This window comes from Fundulus heteroclitus, chromosome 15 (assembly GCF_011125445.2).
Source record: "Fundulus heteroclitus isolate FHET01 chromosome 15, MU-UCD_Fhet_4.1, whole genome shotgun sequence".
Classification (NCBI taxonomy): Eukaryota; Metazoa; Chordata; class Actinopteri; order Cyprinodontiformes; family Fundulidae; genus Fundulus; species Fundulus heteroclitus.
Genome location: NC_046375.1, coordinates 12,466,320 through 12,488,306, shown reverse-complemented (window position 1 = coordinate 12,488,306; position 21,987 = coordinate 12,466,320). Strand labels below are relative to the sequence as shown.

The window sequence follows — 21,987 nt, the reverse complement described above, 5'->3', positions numbered from 1 at the left end:
ACAAAATCCACTACAACCAGTTTCCTACCGAAGGTCACAGGCAGGTCAGGGATAATGTTGCAGAGAAGTTTAAGCGGGGTTGGGTTATAAAACAAGCTTTGGAGGGGTCATGTGGGCCAGTCTGCTCACAGAAAAACTTTTAGTTATGCACTTCACAAGTCTAGCCCTTTTAGGTGAATGGCAAGAAGAAACTTTCTTTTGAAAAAAAATAAAAAATTATAAGATGTCTGGTTACCACGAGACATGTGGGAAGAAAGTCCTCTGCTCAGATGAGACTAAAAGTGAACTTTCTGGAGTTGGTTCAAAACTGTCACAGTGTACAACACCCTGAACACACCATCCCCTTGGTGACACATGGTGGTAGCAGCATCATGCTGTGGAGATGATTTCCTCCAGCACGGTCATGGGTTCATTGGAAAATAAATGCGATAAAATACAGGCCACTGACGATTTGAGATGAGGGCAGAGGCTCATCATGAAGTGAGGCATCACTAAACACAGAGCCAGTCTGATAATGTAACCTTTACATTAAAGGGGCTTAGTGGTATACTTTGAGCCATCTGTCGGCAATAAAGGGAAACTATAAGAAAGCAAGATGGCCACAACTGATGCAGCTACTGCAAGAGCCAGTAGACCGTCCAGCAATGGCTCTCAGTAAAGTGACGGGTCAGTGTGGTGAAAGACCAACCCGATCTACAGGGTTAGAGTTACTTACTCTTTCTTTTCACACCTCCGCTGGGCGTTGCTGCTCCATTGCTTCTCCTCCTTATTTATTCATTGCGCCCATGCACAATATTGTATTTCCAGTCTAGTAGTCTTAATACGGTAAGTATACACAAAAGCACCTCATTTACCAACAAATACAGTCAAAACAAAGAATAAAACACAGAAATAGAATATAATAAGCCCACAGGGTGCTATTATTTAATCGAAATTTAATTAATTTGTATGCAACCAGAGTGAGCTACCGCCGTAGAAATGTGTAAAGTCATAGTACGTGTGTAGGCCCCTTTAAAGCGTGTACAGTTAGAATGGCCTGGTCACTCAAATTCTCTTAAGAATCTGTTGCAAGACTTCAACAATTATTTTTAGTTATTTTTACACTCTCCATGAGCATGAGCAGTTTAACAATGAAGTAAATTTTCATTTTAGATATGGATACTGTCAGAGACTTAACCCCAAAAACATGAAGCTGTAATTAGTGAGGAAGTGGTTCTACAAAGTATTGACTCAGGGGAAGTGAACATAAATACATATCAAACTTTTGTTTTATTTATGAAAATAGCCATGTAAAAATGTGTATAATTCAACTTCAACTTCGCAGTTATTTGCTATTAGAATTTCTTTTCAAGGGGAGTTCAAAGTCAATGTTGGTCTAAACTTTTGCAAGCCACTGCTTATTTCAAATAAAAAATAAAAAGCTGAACAGTTTTGCATGAACGCCCAGCCTAATGTTTGTTTTGGCCCAAGATAAGAAGTCCCCTTCCTCCTCCTGTCATGGCAACTTCAAGGAACCAGAGCTGGGGGCGCAAGCGGGGGACATGGGAGGAGCTAAAGTCTGAGGTCCAGGTTGTCCAAATTGCGTAAAAACGCTGCGTAAAAAAAAAGAGCCAAACACTCATGAAACACTCCAGCTCGCCGCAACTCCACCGTTGAGCCGCTTCTAGGGGCAGAAGGAAAAGGACGCCTCCTGGATTTGCAGCAGGAAAAAGATCCAAAAGAATTGGACGCGTTGCGGTGGCGCTGCGTAGCGATATAACCAGAAAACGGGCACCAAACGGAGCGGGACAAACTTGATCTCCCTCTCTCTCTCCGAATTTGTTTTACCTGGAAGCTTTTAAACTACTCTTGTCAGCGACAAGTGGAGATATGTTCAAGAAAACCAAGAGTAAAGTGCTGGTGGATTATGCGTCAGAGGAAGACGACATGTCCTGGCACTATCATCACTCCTATAAGGTAATGAAACAGACGGCGAGGAAACGGCGGTCTGAACAATAGCCTCATTAACGCAACTGGTTCCTTTGTTACTGCTATAAAATGCTCCAAACCTGTTATATAACATTTTTTTTGTTCAAACTGAAATCTCTGTTGAGTAGAGTAAAAACAGACCCTGAAACTGGCCATAGCCTTTTTGTTTGTTTACTTCTTTAAAAGTGAAGGCATAGAGCTCTAATAGACAGGAAGCCGGAGGAGGTGAATCAAGTGCTTAAAGTTATGTCAGGGCAGCTGGAGATCAGTTTGCCAACGACTTTCAAGACATTTTAATTGTATAAACGGCAGGTGGTTCAATAGAAATATAAAAAAAGAAACAAACTACGAGTTGGAATTTTGATTCATATTTCAGTGCAAAACAAGAATACATATTTTTGTAAAACTCTATAAGATAAGATTTTACATCTTATTGGGAGAAAAAAGCTCAGCCTCAAATTGAGGCGAGTTTTTAAATTCACGTTTAATTTTGACACGTTTATTATTGTTGTGTAACCAGTAGTAGGCTTAGTTAAAAGTATCAAAACATACCAAGAATCTAAGAGTTGCAGGTTCTAATCCACTAAAACTTTCCATCATATCAAGTCCTGTTAATGTTATGGCAGCAAACGCTGGAGTGACTCAGGTTTTCAGAAGCGGCCCCTCCCTCACCTGTTGCTGTGCACTGTCCCTTAGCTCGTTGAAACCCTAACCCTAACCCTTAATTACAGAAAATACAAATTAAGCTTGTTGGAGATATTTATGCTTCAGTCAAAAAAGCAATCAAACAAACAAACAGTGATATTGAAACTAATTATAATTTTTATTAGGTTATCACCATTTTAAAACTATAGTTTACAAGCTGTCAATAGTATTTGTTAGTTTACCTCAGACTGGTTACTTGAGGGAGTAAAGTATGTCCAAGGGAGTTAACATGTCATAAACACAGCTGAGAGGTCTGTGAGCTTTCAACTCGGTCTCTGTTAAAGTCAGAAAAAGTCACTAGACTTGTCGCTAGTTGCTTCTTTTTATTTTTAAGATTAAGAGTCACTGAAAAGTCACTTAAAAGTAGAGACACACTTGTTAAGTTTTAAACACTGGGGGATATTATCTGGTTTATTAGTCAGACTATCTGCTCGGTTGGCCAGCATGTAACATACAAGCAGCTCTTAGCTTGACGGATGTTTTAAAAACACTGCTGTCTTAACAGGACTGAGAGGCTCATTCCTGTCGTTCCATACAGCTGGAGAAAAGTCTCACCGGCCACTCTTTCTCTTGTCTCCTATCAGGTTGCTTTGATGGGATTGTTGTGATGGATTTCTTCCCTGGCTTTGAAACCGTAACCTTTTCAAACTTTGGTTTACCTTTCTGCCTGTAACAAAACCCAACAGCATAAACTAGCATTTGGAACAAAGATATAACCTGTACATGTTGTTTTCTGTGTAGATGATATATTTCGAATATGGGGTTTCTGTTGTTTTTATGTGATGCCCATGTATCCTAGGTGAGGCAAAGCGGTGGTCCAAAAAGCCTCTGTATCAACACTAACCAGCAGCTGGGCTCTGTCTATTTTAGTGATTGTGTAGTGCACACAGAGTCCTCCACACCTAAAATAAGAGGACAGGCCTCCAACAGTCCTGGCTCATGTGAAAAAGAAAGATGACATGTTTATCTTGTGGGAGTCTCTTGTATATAATGTATATTATATATTTTTATCTGGTGGAATTTGAATTTGGCTTGAAGAAAAATGTGATAGTCTTAGGCGCACACTTCTAGTTAGCATTCCAGTTAAAAGAGAAAAGAGGTCCCAGGTCAATTCTGCATGAATTAATCTGTGAAAGTCACATGGGACTTTTTGACTTGTAGTAGTTTGCGTCATAAGACTGTCAAAATAATGCGTTTGCTTATCTAATCCACTCTGTGTTACAGAAATTGCTGCAAGTGACGCATGAGTCAAGGTTTTTGCTAGATTTTCGAGGAATCTGAGAAAGCACAGAGTGATAAAAAAGTATTCACGGTCACAAAAATGTGAATATAGCCTTTATTAAGGTAATAATTTGACTCCCATCCAGGAGATCTGGCCAACTTCCAGTATCGTGACGAATATGAATGCATCATTTGTAGACAACTACATCACGATTTCTCACCGTTTTTCATCTCTTGCTATGGTAATATCAACATTTAAGACCCTTAGGTGAACTTTATCGGTTCCCCCCTGAGCTCCCATCCTGGGAACGAACACATGCGTCCTTCATTTCTGACGTATTTCCCTTAGTTCAGTTTGTCCTGATCAGAGCTGTTCTGAGATCAGACTGAGCATCGACTCTGCCTCAGATGGCCTGGGAAAGTCCTCGGGGAGGTCTCCTCGAGTCGCCATGACAGTAAAGTATATCCAAGGGGGTCAAAGGGTTGGATCGTAAAATGTCATAAACACGGTGGAGAGGCCAGCTCCGACTCCGTCAAGGGGTACAGGACGAGGACAGGATGAAAGTTATGATAACACAGTCGGTGTTTTTCCTTCCGCTTATTCAAATGAGGGAGCCGTGTGTCAGATTTAACCCCTGCAGAAATGCATAAAACAATAGAGGGGGAAGAATATTTTTTTTTAGTTCTGCTTTGTATGTTGTAGGAATTGGATCCCACATCAAGGATGTTGGAGTTATTTTAAGCAAGGTTCTTTAACAATTTCAAGCTGCATGAAGACAAAACTAGAAGGAAGGGGATCAAAAATGTTCTGGGTTAATCATAAAACAATGCAATATTTTGACAGTTTAATAAATGATCATTACTGCAACAGAAATATTCAAACATATTGAAATAAAGCTGATTAAGGGGATATGAGGGATGGAAAAAAAACATGGGTATGTGCATTCTAATCTTCAAAAAATAGGAAGTTTGATATTGTAATGATGTTTTTTGAAAATAATCTCTAAAATTGCAGGATTTAGGATCCATAACTTTTAAATACAGAGTGCTAATATAAACAACTGAAATGACACACATTGTAATTATCAAGATATGATAAACAAAACATCTAATGTTATCACCTACTGTAGACTAACTACGTTGCGCTCTCTATCTGCATCATATAAACCTGGTAAGATGAGGACAGCCCCTTCATCTATTGGCATAGAGGTGGAATAAAATGAAAGATCCCTAACTTGAAATGCAAATGTTTTACAAATTAGGACATAAAAAATATAAAAAAAGTAGCTTACCAAAACTTAAATCAGCAGTAGATTCTGGTACCTTCCAGCTGTTGCGTTCAATTAAAAGTATCATTCGTCTGGTTAACAGCTATAGTTTGGCTAAAATGAGACCATCTACCAAGACAAAGCTGCACTTCTTCAAAAGATTGGCTTAAACCATCATAACGGCCCAAAGTCCAGACTTGAATTGAATCTTATAGTGAGACTTTATTTCTTAGATGTGCGGGAAGTAACTGCAATGGATGTTTTAAAGATGAGTAAGCAAAAATCTCTCCTAAACAATCAAATAACTAAAGATGATCTATTCTCATCTGGCAAGTGACTAAATCATTTTGTTTATTTAGTTTCGATTCCCGAAGGCCCTTTCAATTCCATTCATATTGCCGTATTTCACTAAAATAACAAGTTTTATAATTTACACCTGAGCTAGCATTTACCACATTTTAAGACCTTGTGAAAAGGAGATGATTGATTTAATTTACATGATGTGCTGGTATGTTAAAACTTTAAAAAAGGAAAACCAAATACAGATATTACTAAACATAACTGATAAAAATCAGACCGTACAGTTAAATGGGCCTTTTTTATGCAGTCAAGTAAATGTAATTCTAAAATGAGACTATTTATTTTCAGAGATGGTATCTAAGAGCACTTTGCGCCGTGGCTTATTACTTTGTGCTTCATTAATCAGTAGAGGTTTCTAATTATTTATCTGTCTAAAAACACGCCGACTTAACTATTTTTTATGGTACACTGCAAAAACAGAACTAAAAATAAGTTAAATGTTCTTAAAATCAGTGTATTTGTCCTTGATTTGAGCAGATAAATAAGATGATTTGCCAATAGAATAAGATTTTTGCACTTAAAATAGGAACAATACATCTCCATCATCTTATTTCAAGTGCAGGATGTCTAATTATCTTATTTTAGGGGTCAAAATACTCATTCCATTGGCAGATAATCTTATTTACCTGCTCAAATCAAGGATAAATACATTAACTTTAAGAACATTTTACTTATTTTTAGAACCGTTTTTGCAGTGTAGTACTACTCCTCTTTGTTAGGTAGCTCATTTGTAAGCTCTTCTCTCTGGGTTTAGCGTTTAAACAGTCTCTGGGATTATTGGGAGAACAGAGGACTTGCTTGTTGTAAGTCAAAACTGAACATCGGAGCCATGCAGGTTCAGACAATGTATAAAGGGATAAACCCCCCAAAGATAGAGAAATAAGAAGGAAGATAAAAGGTGAAGTGAGGATAAAACACCAAAGCTAAAGACACTATCATCATCATCCTCCTGCCTCCATCCTGCTCTGGGCCATCAGCACAGCCTCTGCTTGTTTTCTCTTTCATCACTCGCTCTCTATTGAAGCTCAGCAGGCTGTGGGCAGCTGTAAACCTGAAGAAGGAGCGTGTTTGTCTTTAGCTTAAAGGGTAACGCACCTGAATCCTGAGCGAGCGCCGCTCCGAGTCAGCCCCTTTTGGTAAAGACACATCATAAACGCTTGCCTTAGGACTGAACCAAACTTGAAGAGAGCCTCTCATCCGAAGTATTAGGCTTTAAAGGAGGAGAAGAGACGATTAAACAGAGTTGATCTTTTGATGAAGGGGAGAGGGTTGAATTAAAGGAGGATTTGTTTTATCTCCTAAATTCCAGTTAATCTTTTCAAGATTAGAAATACGTTTTGGTGTCGGGGGAAGTAAGCTTGTTGCGTTTAAGTGGAGACATCTGTAATTTCAGTGTCTCTTTTGTAGATATTTACAATAACAATATGTACAATAGCTATCCAATGTGAGAACATAGGACTAAAATGATATGCAAAATACTGATGTAAGAAATTGATATAAGTTATGCAGAATACCGGCTGTTACAGTGTGTATGTGATGGATATAGAGGACGCTAAACCATTTAAACATAAATATAAAGTGTGATTTGGAGTTAAAGCGCTGTAAATGATTGAGTTTATTTACTTTAATTGGTTTCGTCAAGTTGTGATGTTCAGGCTGTAATTAAGAGCAGACGCATTGGGAAAACCTGGTGACTGTTGTTTGGCGTCCTTGCCACCATTAAGCCATTAGAAAAATACCCATAGAGTTGTCACATTCTATTATGTTATTGATGCATAAGGTTTCTCTTTGATGAAAAATTGGGTTTATTTTTCTTTCACCATCATCCATTTATGGTAATTAAGCCCATCAAGTTTAACTGTTTTACAGACTGTGCCAGGTCACCAACGTAGCATTAAGTACTCTTCATCCTGTCCTGAAGTTGCTTTAATATAGGTTTTAAACATTTTCTTTCAATAGATTATAAATTTTGTTCTGGTGCTCTCAAGACCTCATATTAATATGCATCCATTATGATATGAATGTAAGCGCTCAGCTATAAGTGTGTCTTATTAACGACAGCAAATGAAAGCTTAGCTTTCGACAGCTGTTCGTGATACACGGTTGTTGGATGACTCGGATACTGGCACAAGCTATTGATTTATTTATTTATTGAGTCCAAGAAAAACAAATAATGTTATCTTTACAAGCTTAGATAAAGTTGAGTTTTTCCACGTCAGTCTCAGTGTGTTGGAAACAGGATGGCCTGATTAGGTTCGTTCAATAAAAAGGCCTCGGCGACGCATTTAAAAAGCTCATTGTTTGGGTCAGTAGGGCACCTCTAGATATGCATACTTCCTCTATGAATAGGCGTGTTGAACCTGTGACCAGGTGCCCAGACAGCGGTGTGCTGTTGGACAAGTCAACACTGTGGTGCCAGCGTTATGTTGAAACTCTTTTGAGTATGTGAATTATTTGAGGACTTTATGCAAATAAAAATTTTTTTAGTGTTGAAACGAGCACCTTTATCACCTTTTTTTTTTAAAAACACAAAAGTAAAATGTTAGAGGGCAACGAATATCCATTTTTCCATTGCAAGCAATATATATAAACTTCTGTTGATCCTTGTTAAGTATATTTGACATACTACTTCCAGCAAAATCCCTACTTTTCCCGCATCTTAGACTTGTTAATGTCTTTACACTTCAACAGTAGCCGGTAATTAGTGTGTGTGTTTTTCTTTGATTGGCGTCTGTGGCGAAGACTCAGCAGAACCCTGTTCAGACTTGTCCAGCCATAGTTATTCCTCCTTTTCTGCCTCTGAGTTGTTAGATGTTTTGGCAGAACTGCTGGCTTTGTTTCAGGAGTTTCAGTGCTTGATCTGAAGATTTTTGACTCTCCGCCTTTTTTCATAGGCTGTCATTGAGTATTCTGGCTGATATTCTAAACCAGATATGTCACTGGCCACGGTTAATATCTGTCAAAATAAATGTACATCTAATCTGTATTTTTCCATGGAGAATCACTGGAAAAACTGAGATCCTAAAAAATGACAATGAAGATTTAATAGATGATTCAATATACAAATGGTGGCAGTGTAGAAGAATCCAACCCAGTTTCTAAAAAGCTAAGATCCCAGCAAAGTGTCAATAAAACAAAACAATTACTTGTAAGCTTTTAAACCATATTAGGTAATTAAACAGAAACATTTAAATATACTTATCAGACATGCTATAACAATTTCTTAATTAAGGCTGTGGGTCAAATTCAGTCCCAATCTATGACACAATACTCTCTCCAGCCAGTACATGACAGCCTTTAGAAGGGCCCTGATGTCAGAAATATTCCTCCGAGATTAGGTCCATATTGACAAGTACCATGCATCCCAAAGGTGTGGATGCACAGTAGGAGCAGGTCTTTCTGAATAAAGTCTGCATGTTCTACCTGTGCATGCTTGGGTGCTCTCCATGTACTCTGGCTTCCTTCCACAGTCCAAAAACATGCTGGTGAGGTCAACTGGTGTCTCTAAATCGCCCTTAGGTCTGAGTGTGTGTTTGCAGGGCTGGGCATGGATAAGCGGGTATAGCTAATGGATAGATGGATGGATCCCAAATGTGCTTAATGTGATCAAAACACGGGGACTTTGTATGCCATTAGAGTACAGTGAACTCATTGACATGTGCAGGAAACCAGTTTGAGATTATTTGAGCTTTGTGACAAGGTGCTTTGTTAACCTAGGGCCCCAAAGTGTGCCAAGAAAATAATCTGCCATACCATTACACCACCACCACCATCAACCTGAACTAAATGGCCCACAGATACATGCAACCGTGCTCCCTGCTGAATGCAGTTTTTCTGTTGAGCACTTTGTTTTGAACTGGATTCATAAATATTCATCATGATCTAATTTTAGATATAATTCTTAGAGTGGCAACAATCAGGAGGCACCTGCCTGGGCCCGCTGGGGCTGCTGCTGCTTTTGGGGGCTGAGGCTACCTGTCCTGTGCTGCACTTAGGCACAGAGTGTTGCAGGGCTTCTACCCTCCTGACAACTTTGCACCTCAAGGTGACACATTTGCATATGTTTGTGTTTCACACACACACGTACACACACCCACTCACATAATAAAAATGTCGGAAGGTCCTAAAAATATAGTGCAAGATTCCCATTTCATCAAAATGGCCTGTGTACTTTGATGCCAGATGTAGTCTTGATTTAACAAAGCCAGTCACTCAAATAGTAGCGTTAAACTTCATTGGCCCATGTAGGAAACCGGTTTCTCCATATGGTATGCCTGAAATATGGATTTTAGAAAATCTAGTTGAGTTATGAAACAGGAAGGAAACAGATTACAATCCAAATCCAAACAATACAGCATTGATCCCCAAGGTGAAGGTTTACTCTCTTTGTTTAAATCTTCCTACAGAGCTCAGAGCTTTCCTCCTATCCCCCCCACTCCTACATCCATCCATACCTCCATCTTGCCCTCTGAACGCTGTGTGTTTATTTCTAACAGTTGCCTTGCCTTTTACAGGAAAATGTGCACACACTCCTAACACAAACACACACTCCATCCCTGCAGAATAAAGTAAATGGTGTGAGCTGGTTTGTTTAGTGGCCGTTGGTGTTTTGTTCTTTTGCTGACTGTGTTTGTCTGTCTGTGTGTTTTGTGTGTGTGTGTCGCAGGACAAAGACATGGGAGAGGAAGAGGAGGAGGAAGTCGTCACTCCGGTAGCCAAGGTAAACGGCGACATCGCAGACGTTTGGACGCTACAAAGATGCAAACACATTATCTGCTTCCAAGCGTACATACAGTTCAAACTGTTTTTAGCTCCTGTGAAGATATGAAGCATTCAGTGCCTTATCTTTTTTCACAAACATGCCTGCAGTATCACCACAAGACACAATCTGACGTGTCCAAAAGTGTCCAAGTTCTTAAGATGACATCAGTAGACTACTGGTAAATTAATATGCCCAAACTGGGTCAGTGTCTCCGGAGCACAACGTGTCTCACAGAGCAGCTGATGCAAGGCAGGAGGGTCCGAGGACTGCTGAGACTGCAGTGTTTATCTGTAAACATACCAGCGATCAGCCCGCCTGCTCCTCATCCTTATCTTTGTATATTTGTCCGGTCATTCTTAACCTATGACAAACATACTGTCATAAATTAAGTAATCTATGTCATTTACTTGACTTATTTTAACAGTGCTGCTGTTATTTTCTGTCATCTAATATCAGTTTTGTTTACTACATACAATGTTCTCATTTTATATCTACATCTGATTTAGGGTGCAAAATGTCATCAATAACGATATTACTGCGTACAAGCTGGAGATATCAGCGGTTCTTACACACGGTTGAAGACAGATTTTTACATACTCTGAACATAAAGACACAGGACCTTTTTTTTTCCCTCATGGTCTAAATTAAATTCAGAGTAAACCTTTCCTGTTTAAGATAAGTTAGGATTACTAAAATTATTTTGGTTTCCTAAATGCCTTTAGCAAAGTTAAATGTTTAGGTTACATATCAGTTGCTTGAAAACTCACATTATCAACTGCGCTTTCCCAATTTTTAACAGCCTGGCAATGTTAATGTGTGGAAACTTCTGACATTAAAGAAAGCAGTAAAAAAAAAAAAAAAAAGTGGTGCCAAAAATCTCTTTCATTGTTTTAATTATTTGCTTCAGAAGTAGTGTTAGAGAACCCACCTGGCCTGAAGTATGATTTAACATCAGATAGGAGAAAAAGGTTATTTGTCTTTTTTCTTTACAGTATATGTGAACTTCAGCCAGTGTATTATATTCTAAATAGCAAAGTGTTGTTGCAGCTTAAGTGTTTGATAGCATCGTTCCCACATACGCTATAATTGTTTTTGCTGGGATCTCTCTTGCACATTGCTGAAAGTACTACTTGACTTTTCCAAGTTCAGACTGTTTTCTGATAAAAAAAAAAAAGAGCAGTCTTTGGTTCTTCAAAGTGGCATCATTGGATCATGTACATGTTTTAAGATGTGATGGATTATAAGTTTCTTTGCTAGGAAGGTCTTAACTGCAGCACCTTTGGTCTTCTGCCTCCCATCAACCAAAACACACTTCCTAAAAAAAAAAAAAAAACCCTGGTTCTTCACCTTTTAGCAGATGTTATCATGACTTCGCCAGCATAACGTCAACAGAGGTTATCAGATCATTTCCACTGTAGTCCTTTTGAGTAACTGTGCCGCCAAGAGCGCACCACCCTTCAATCAGTCTGTTTAGCCACTCGTCACAGTTCAGTCTATGCTAGCTGATTTGTTTGCTATTTAATTTGTAAATAGTTCACACCACAACAGATCCATCAGATACAGCTGTGTGCGGCAGTGCTGATAGAAATGCAGACTCTGCGCCCTTTGTTTTAATATAGAAGGGAATTTGGATAAAATATGTGAATGGAACATTGTCTGCACATTCAGGGTGATTTTTACCATAGTACACACGTGTCAAACCCAAGGCCCGCGGGCCGAGTCCGGCCCGTCAAGGCAATTTATCTGGCCCTCAACCAAAAAAAGGCATGTCATGTCATAAAGTAGAGGCATATACGATTTTAAATTGTATAAAGTGGCTGAAACTGTGCCTCCTGTAGCGAATGTACAAAACAATGTACTATGTGGTTAAAGCGTTCTGCTGTCAGTTTTACCACAACACATTAAAACAACCCAGAAATGTCCAAATAGAGAAAAAGTGATTCAGAATGATGAGAGTTTGAAGTGTAATCGCCCCAATATCAACTTTTTTTTTTTGCAGATAAACTGTACAAACTGGACTTACGGGTGCTACTTTGATGTTACGGTGCATTTATTTCAATTTCTAAGTGAACTGAAATGGAATTATGAAATCAAAAGTATCATCTATACACGAGCAACCGGCCCTTTTAATGACTTCATGATGCCAAAGTGGTCCAATCTAGAAATGAGTTTGACAGCCCTGCCATAGTACATAGTATGTGACACTGACACATATATACACTCCTGGTAAGTATAAACTGTTACAGAACAAAAACGGAAAACTATTTTCTTTTCTAATTGCTGTTCTGAAACGTGTGTAGTGCTGGATTTGTTTTGGCATGAGCCAACATGATATTCTTGAGACATTTATTTGAGAACAGCTCACCTGCTAGCTTGTACTGTAGCTTCCATGCTGTCATTTTAACACCACCATGTTGATGCTGCCTTAGCGTTGACACTTTAACTGTGTGATTTTATAGACTGCTTATAAATCTCTAAAAAAACAAATTGTCCTTTACTGGAAAGATAAGACAAAACAAATTAACTTTCTTCCAGCTAGCTAGCTGCCAGTGTGCAGCAACAGGCATGGTTAGGGCAACTCTCCACTCCAAACATGCAGATAAAACTCTGTTCACTCCAGGACATTCCCTGGTATCTCATTAAGGACTTTAAACCATAAGAACGGATTCAAACCTTAACTTTTAATTTTTTTTTAAATAATTTTAAACCATTAACCGGTATTAACTGTGGCAGTGGTTTTACCAACTCAATGTCATCACGTTATTTGCCTAATACGGCAGCCAACCCGGAATAAGTCGAGCATTAAAATGACACGTTTAAACCAAACCCGTTTATTTGTTTAACGTCCTTCCCTTCCTGACCATTTACACTTAGTTTCCACACGCACAGTTATTCTCTGTTGGCCACGTCAGTTTATATGGATGAGCAAAGCCTGCTCAGGATTGGTCGATTTTCCCCATGTTGTCTTCCGGGATCCACGTCACCAATAGACTGAGAGCTTCGCTTCAGGGAAGATAGATGTCCATGTGTTTTTGCATGCCAAATGTCCTTGGGTTCGTTTCCCTGGTAACTGTCTTTCGCAGCCAAAGCCTCTGTTATCTCATATTCCGTAACATTTATATCCGGTACTTTTAAACTTTTACTTGAGTAAAAGATTTGAGTTGATAATTCTAATTCTACAGACATATTTTAAATCTTAGTGTCTATACTTTTATTTAAGTAATAGATGTGAATACTTTTGACACCTCTGATCAGAAGTTAACATGGTGACGGCTCAGCGTAAATTCCCAAGGAGGAGCAATATTGGTAGATTTAATCTGGAACTGCAGACAGAGCTTGGCTGTATTTGCAAAACAGATAGTTGCCAAAAGGAGGAGACTTATGGTAGTAAGTTCTTGAGGCCTTTAATTTGGGTCTCTAACCTAAAGTTTACCCTAAAAAAAAGAAAAATAAGAAGAAACAATGGGGGTAAAAAAGAGAATCTGTGTTCTTAAATTCAATATGTAATTGGGAATAGCATACTTTTTAGATCCTCAGTGTTACTTTAAAAGTGTGGCTATAATATTGCTGTATCTCGCTCATTACACACCGTCTGCTGTCCCAGCTGAGATCAGGCGAGGAAAGAAGATAAAGCCCAAAAAAAGTTCCTTAATCAATCAAAGGCCTAACACAAACAGAATGAAACATGCTCACTGATAAACACTGTTTAGACCTGTGATTTTTAAGGAAAGCAGGAAGTTCAGACGTAATGTGGCCTCAAACTCTTGAAGAAAAGTCAGTGGTTAAGAAGAGGAGAAAGAATAAATCTTTATTTGTCATTGCAATTGTTCATTATATTGAAATTTGGCTTCTGCATTTAACCCATCCCTTAGGGAGCAGTGGGCAGCTATCACAGTGGCCGGAGACAGAATATGATCATGAGCCATGTTTATGATGTTTTAGATTCAGCATAAAATCACATAGGAACAAAAGGTTTTCCAAAATAAATCACAATTTACCAACTCACAACATACTATTTCCCATGAAATCAGTTAACTTTAAAGTATAATCTATATCGCCTTCAACTGCATAGCTAAAAATAGACAAACACACCTATAAAATAAAGATTTTTTAGCATCAGGAAGGCATTGGTCTGTGTTTAAAAAAAATGTTTAGACCTCATAGAGATATATTTGTTTTTTGCAGTCTGTATAAACTGCTTTTTCTGCATTTAATGGTTCAATAAAAATAGAGTATTTAAAAGATTCAATTGGATTGGATTTCAAAAAGAAAAACTGTAGAAGTTCAACTTTCAGATGAACTGAGTTTGTGGCTGAAAGGTTTGTTTTAAACTTGAGTCTCAGCAGGAAAATTTTCTCACACATCTTCATTTAAAACCGTTTTTCCAGAGCTTTCAGTGATTTACCTTCATCTTTATTCATAAATACCGAAGATAATTTTATGGCAGATATTGCCATAGCGGGTAGCCTTTAAACATGGAACCTAAAAAATAAAAAAAGGAACTGGAAGACAAGAAAGAAGGTAGGTAGGAAGGAAGGACATAAGGAAGGGAGGATGGAAACAAGGAAAACGATGAGTAAAGGTGACAGGAGTACAACAGCAGGAAGTAAGGAAGAATGAGACGAGGAAAGGAAAGGAAAGGATAGTCACAAGGTAGAAAAGACGAGTAAGGAAGGAAGGAAGAAAGGATCAACAAAGAAGGAAATTGGTAGGACACAAGGAAGGAAGGATGGATGGATGGAAAGACAACTTGTGGACAACAGGAAGGGGAATAAATATGTTTCCATTGTCTTATTTCGTATTTCCATACCTATCCAGCAAATAATGAAACCAAATTCCAGACTTTTCCACCTGTGCAGGAAACCTCCTTGGATCTTTATTTCTTTAAACGTTTTACTTCCGATGCCGCTTTGATGACGGCAGCATCTCTCTGTGCAGGTGATCGTCTCTCATCGGCCGGTCCATTTGAGATGCGTATCATCTCATATTCTGTGCTGACAGCAAGCCTTCACCCACACGGGTGGTTTTCTGCATGTGTGAAGCTTGAGTGCGAATCAAACACAACAACTCTGGCCAGCTGCCTTATTTCACCTCCAGCCCTCAAGTGTAACCCTCGTTGGAAGCGCATATTTCATGATGTGTCCTGTTGGTGAGCTGGAGGGGGTAGCTGGCCGGAGAGGGGAAGGAAATGCAGCATTCTTTTGAGGAGCTGTGTGTTTTGGACTGGAACAATCGGCAGCGGAGGAAAAACAACGCTGAAAATAGCCTCAGGCTGTTTGGTTGCTGTGAACGGCTACAACTCGTCAATGCTTTGTTGCTTTATGTTCGTGCTAGGACAGATGAAATGGTCATGGAGTCCTGGAAAAAGCGGGGTCTAATTCCTCAGAAGGTCGTTTAGTTGGACGTGTGTCCGAAAAGGGCTTCGAAAGGATGGCCACAGTTTGATCGTTTTGCTGATGATAAAAACTACACAATGGTAGCAATTGTGTAAATGATGGATCTCTCATAAGAACCCGTTGCAGGTATTTATACCCCTTGAACTTTTTCAATTTTTGCCAGGTTTTAACCACCAACTTAAATATGTTTTTATAGATATGAAAATGACACAAATACTTGGATCTAAATCATGTCATTGTGGCTCTAACCGTATGATTATGGTCCTAAATCTGCTGTAAGGTCAACCTCTGCCCCATTCTCAAGTCTTGCAGCCTCTAATAGGTTTTCTTACAGGATTGTCCTATATTTAGCTCCATCCACCTGCTTATTAACCCTGACCAGCTTCCCTGACGCTGCTGATTAGACGATCCCACGGTGTGATGCAGCTATCACCATCCTCCCTTATCCCCTATCACCGCTTAAGGAAAACACCACAGTATGATGATGCCAGCACCATGCTTTGCACTACGATGGATATGTAGGAGCGTTGGAGTAAAGGGGGCTGAATACATATGCAAGCTACTTTTAGGTTTATTTTGACATAATTTCACTATTGTGCACTACTTTGTGTTCTTAGTCACATGTAATCCTCTTAAAATACCTTATTTTGTGGCTTTACGGCACATGTGTCAAACTTGAGGCCCGTGGGCTGAGTACGGCCCGTTAAGGCAATTTCTCCGGCCCTCAAAAGCCTAAAATGGCATATCATATCATAAAGTAGAGGCATATATCCTTTTTAAATTGTATAAAGTGGCTAAAACTGTGACTCCTGTAGCGAATGTTTATTTTTTTTTAAACTACTGTATGTAGTAATAGCAACCTGTCACTTGATGTCAGTTTTTCCACAACACATTAAAACAACCCAGAAATGTCCAAAAAGAGAAAAATGGATGCAGAATGATGAGTTTAAAGTGTAACTCACCCCAATATCAACTTTGTTTTTGCAGATAAACTGTTTAAATAAGCATAAGGGTGCTACTTTTATGTTATCGTGAAAGTTTTGACATTTTTATATGAACTGGAATGAAGTTATAAAATCAAAAGTGTTATTGCTCTAGACTCTCTTTGGTTATTTGTTTTTATTTTATTTTTTTATAGGCGCAACCGACCCTTTCAATTACTTCATAATGCCAAAGTGGCCCAGTATAGAAATGAGTTTGACTCCATGCTTTACGGGATCAAATGTGAAAATATTTAAAATGAAAGGCTCTGAAGTTGCATTATTTCTAATATTGTTTCCTCTGCATTCAAACAGCTTTGAATCAATAACAACAGTCATAAATTCTATAATATCAACTTTTCAATTATGGCAAAATACATTTTCATAAAGACAATAACTATGTCAGCATATATTAGCATTCTGTGATGCGGAATGTACTCTTGCAGATCACATCTAAGAGAAGATAGATTTTAAGTGATATGGCGACATCAGTTCAGAAATAAAGTGTTTCACTTAGTCCCAAATTCCAAGAGTGGATTAGCATCGTTGGAAAAAAGAAAAAAACTTCTATTGTTGTCGACTCATACCTACAGAACTTGGGGCATTTTTAAACCGTCCTTCAGCTTTCATGTCAGGAATCCGGTGGATAAAAGCCGGATTGTTCTGCCAGGCTTGGACCTGCAGGTCATTCTCTCCTTCACACACAGCAAACCAAAGGGGGGGCTCCTTTTGGCCTGAGAGATTACCGGGTCTCCGAGAGAGCGGGGAATAATTTAACCGCTGTATGTGCAAGCATGCGAGTGAAATTTAGCTGCACACGCACTTACTTCCAGTGAGGACTCCCCGTGGTTGTGCCATATCTGGTTCATTTTGTTCAGAGCTCAAACTAATGAAGAGCAGCTTTATTTTACTGGGGGGGGGGGGGGGGGGGGCGTTAAAGAAAAGAGGCAGGGCAGAAACCGGGTGCTGAAAGAGCTCAGAGAGAGAGGTTAAATATTTCTTTCACGGCACGTTAATCATGCTCGTGCAAGTGAGGGGATGGCATTTGTTTCCCCATTTATCAACAGGAGGAACATGAGCAGAATCATCCGTTCTCAGAGGTGCGGAGCGAATGTTAAACACGCCGGGCCTGTTTACTGGTGGAAGTTTGTTTAATCTAAACTCCAGCATTCTGAAGCCTTATCCGGCGACAGATCTGATTGAAGGTGTCCCTGTTTGGCTTGAGGACAAGCTGTTTGCTTGTTGTAGCTGCAGAGGCCGCTTCCTGTCCCAAACATGAACGGATCTACATTGTGCAGAGTTCAGAGTTTTGACCTGACCTTAGAATAAAGAAACAGAAGCAGTGTAAAGAGGTTCTCTGGGGTTAAACCCATTAATCAAATATTATTTTGTGCACTGAGCGAGCATGCGGGCGGGTGGGCACGGATGTGAGGAGTGGAGGGCGAGGCCTTGACAGCTGAGATTGGGAGTTCTCCCTTGGGGAGAGAGGAAGTCTAAACTTTGCTCCATCTTTGCTGATAAGAGATGTACGAGCACTCGGTGGAAAGTCGGGAAAGGCAGGAAGGAATTCTGGTGTGATGGAGATCAGGAGTTTTCTCCCACTGGAATGCACTTGGAGCGCTTCACCAAGTATTTTTTTTTTCCAAAATATGAGCTACTGTCAGCCTGAACGAGTGGTCGCTGCGCTGCATTCCTGTCCTGTCTAACTGTGAAATATCGTTATGTAGGGAGGGTAAAATCAAACAGTAATGCAACAGAGACAACTAACATGGTAGTATGTGGAGCTATACATGTTGCAGCCCTGGTGTTTAAAATAAAATCCACTTTTTCATTGTTGTTTTGTTCCCCTCAGGAAGCAAAGGTGAAGAAAATGATATCCAAAAAGGAGAGGAAGGAGAAGAAGATGCTGTCCTCCAAGGATGATGAGCACTTGTTGTTGTCCGGAGTGAAGGCGCCAGAGCGCAAAGTGTGAGTTTGGATGCGTTTTTCCTTTATCTTGACAAACTAAACATCACTAAGACTTCTACGGCAGAATACTTATGTTGTAAAAACAACACCAAACGAAAAATGATGCTGCTTAAAAAATGTAGGAAAGAAGACAAACAGAACAAAAAATCAAGTTTTTCCTGGAGACGTTAGATTCAATTCATGCATAAAATCGGACACAGAAACTGAACATTCAGACCATTAGCTAAATTATTACACGTTTTCAAAAATAGCTCATTGTTGGTAGAAACATGTTTTATTTTGTCTTTTTTTGGTATTTTATGTTGATTCAGCTATGGAAACGAGAGCAAATTGTGATATTAGAACAATATCGGCATCATTCAGTACAGTACACATATAAATACAGCTTGTAATTGCTTACACAAATTCCCTATTCACATGTCTCCAACTTAGATGTTAGCTTTTTTAAATATGCGTTTCTGTACATAAAAAAAAAAGGTGTATTCAAGATGTGACTGGTTAGCGGGTATTTGTTCTGTTCCAAAGATCATTCTAGTAATTAAGTACTTCCACCAAATTAAAAGAAGTATTGTTACATTCCCACCGATCACTCAGGACAAGATTTTTTCAGATTTACATTAAGTCAATATATCGGGATATATCAGGTGTGAGAAGCAGAAATATTTACAGTTTCAACTAGGAATAGCAGCGCCACACCCAGCCACTTAGATTTGTTTATCCGTACCCCTTTATAAGCAGCTATCTTTCAGACCTGCTGAGGAAGTGGAACATATACGAACAGGAAAACCTTTATTAATGACCTTGCTTTGACAAACAAAAGCAAATTCCTCCATAACAGTTCAGTGTGTGGGGAGTACGCCGGTCTCCCGTGTTGAAAACGTCTGATAAACAGCAGTTCCTCCAGCCTGTCAGTCCTATTTACATCACAGGCGGTACACAGAGTTCCTTGGGACTTCCAAGTTTTAACCTCTCTCACCCTCTCTGTGTTTCTTCAAAAGGTCTAACAAAAAGGTCAAGGAAGGCGAGAAGGAGAAGAAGGACAAGCCGGAAAAGGGACACTGTTTCTGGGACAGTGTCACGATGACAATGAGGCAAATCTCCCCTGCCAAAAAACTGGAGAAGATGGAGGGCTGGGAGCCACCACAGTTGGGGATCGTTACTGAAGCTACGACCGATGAAGCGCTCGTCGAGAACGGTCAGAACGGGGAGTCGGCGCTGTCCCTTCCTCCCGACTCCATAAGCATTCCCTTGGAAATTCCTTCGTGGGGCGGGCAGGGGTTTGAGGAGGACTCCTCTCGCTATGCCAACCTGACAGACTCCAACGATCCAGCGGCGGCGGTGAGGTGGACGGCCCGCGCCAAAGTCAAGCTGGCGGGCATCAGCAGAATGAGCAGAGGGATCGTGTCAGAGAGCCCATGGGCAAGCTTTAAACAGTAGACGCCGATGCGAATCAAATTTCTGCCTCCTCCTTGTCGAGCTCCAGAAAGAAAAACCTAACGCTATAGACTGTCACACAAGAAAAAAAATAACAAGGCAGTGCCTTAAAGTGCTATTCCAGTAATGGCCAGTAGATGGCAGGATTTCTTTTCTCCTACTGACTTCTGTTGAGGCATGTATCACAACACAACTTTTTCTTTTTTTTAAATTTTGTTCAAGAATGTATCTGATGAAAGTTATGTGCAAAATTTGAAGTAAGTTTTTTTTTTTAAAGAGTTAAAAGAAACCAAGCAGAAGGCATGTAAGAATGTATTAAAAAGATTTTTGGAGAGCTATAGTATTATGCAGCAACTGGGAATCAGCGTCTGCAGCTCTAGATAGCAAGTCATCATATATACATGGTACTGTCTTTCTGCTGTAGATGGCTGCAAAGGCTTTTTTTTGTATCAGAAAATGTCTTATCCGCTTGGGGACACAATAGAAAGCCAGAATGTGATTTATTTCTGGTTCTCACTTTCATAATGTTGTTTGTAAAATGTGATACTTGTCCTTTAACTTCTTCCCCAAATTTTACTACAAGATATTTTGGTTTTCATTACCTTTATTCGTCCATTTTTGAGCAGTGTGCTGGTAGTCTTCAAGTACAAGATGGTTGCAGCAAAAAAAAAAAAAAGAAGAAAACAACAACCTCAAACTAGGGCTCCAGTGTAGCAATTTCTGAACAATCTGTAGTTAATGTCATCATATTACGAAGTAAGTAATCCTTGAATATTGAATAACAGAGTTTTTAGATTTGAAGGAAATGTAAATCATTTGTAATGTGCGCTTTTTTTTTTAAAAGGACCTTTTATGTGGATCAAATGCTAAATCTGTTAAAAGCCTTAAACTACTGTAAAATTTCCATTGTAATTTCTTGAATGTGCGGTGTTTGCCCAAAGGCGAGAAGAGTGTAAATGTCTTCCTTTGATGGGCGACAATCAAATATTATGCAAACTTGTTATACTACTGAATGTTTATGCAGCTAGGTTTCACTCCCTTTCTCTACAGATGCAGCGCCCAGACACTGTCTGAAGCCTAAACCTAAAAAGCTCAGAAATGGGTTGTGCAATCAGGAAAAAACAACAACAAAAAAAACATCCTTTTAAACAAAAGTGTGTGTCTTTTGCAAACCAATAATGTTTCCTAGTGTGAAAGTATTAGAAGAAAAGCTCATGCCACTGGTGAGTTATGCAGGGAAACTTGACAGCATGGAAGTGTTCAATTTGATTTTTGTATTTTCCAGATCTGGATAAATATGAAAAAAAAAAAGAAAATAAGAGTGGGGAAAATTTGTATTTCCAGACGTCTTTTTTCCCCCTTTTCTAGAAGTTGTTAATCCTTCCTCTCATTTTTTCTTCCTCAGATCCTTCATCCTTTCCTACATGTCGTCTTTCCTGCCCCTCCTTCCTTTCTTACCCGTCCAGCCTACTTCTAGCCTTCCTTCCTTCATTCCATCCTTGTAACCTACTTCCCTTTTGTCCTTTCTTGCGTCTACCTCCATTGCTTCCTCAGGTCCTTTCCCTCCTTCCGTCCTACTTCTCTACCCAGATTGTGGGCTTTGTTCTTGTTACACTAAATATTCTGTTTTTTTGAAGGCTTTTTACATGTCTTAAGACGGCCGTAAATTTAAGTTTGGAGGGTGATGCTGTTAAAAATGATCATAGCACATTCTTTCAATCCTTAATAAAAATCAACAGTTAAGTCTTTTCATGTGTATTCGCTCCATCTCTACAAAAAAAAAAGTTGATGTCACATTGTTTAACTCTGACTTTTAAAAAGTTAAATATAAGGAACTGAACTATAATCAAAGCCAGATTAACACTGATCCATGGTTGCTCACTCAAGGATCTGTTAAGCACTTTCACACAATACAAAAGTCACCA

General features: G+C 39.3%; 1 protein-coding gene across 1 annotated transcript; it reads left to right on the top strand.

The window, feature by feature from the left end:
- Nucleotides 1-1,566: 1,566 nt before the first annotated feature.
- On the top strand, nt 1,567-21,812 carry si:ch211-225h24.2. The gene is made up of 4 exons (XM_012867351.3): nt 1,567-1,956; nt 10,189-10,242; nt 18,513-18,628; nt 19,627-21,812. Exons 1-4 carry the CDS (start codon nt 1,870-1,872, stop codon nt 20,063-20,065), a joined length of 696 nt encoding a protein of 231 aa, XP_012722805.2. The 5' UTR covers nt 1,567-1,869; the 3' UTR covers nt 20,066-21,812.
- The last annotated feature ends 175 nt before the right edge of the window (nt 21,813-21,987 follow it).

Coding starts and splice junctions, on each gene's coding strand:
- si:ch211-225h24.2 (XM_012867351.3), top strand. CDS start 1,870: ATGTTCAAGAAAACCAAGAGTAAAGTGCTGGTGGATTATGCGTCAGAG. Junction 1,957..10,188: donor ACTATCATCACTCCTATAAG/GTAATGAAACAG, acceptor TGTGTGTCGCAG/GACAAAGACATGGGAGAGGA. Junction 10,243..18,512: donor TCGTCACTCCGGTAGCCAAG/GTAAACGGCGAC, acceptor TGTTCCCCTCAG/GAAGCAAAGGTGAAGAAAAT.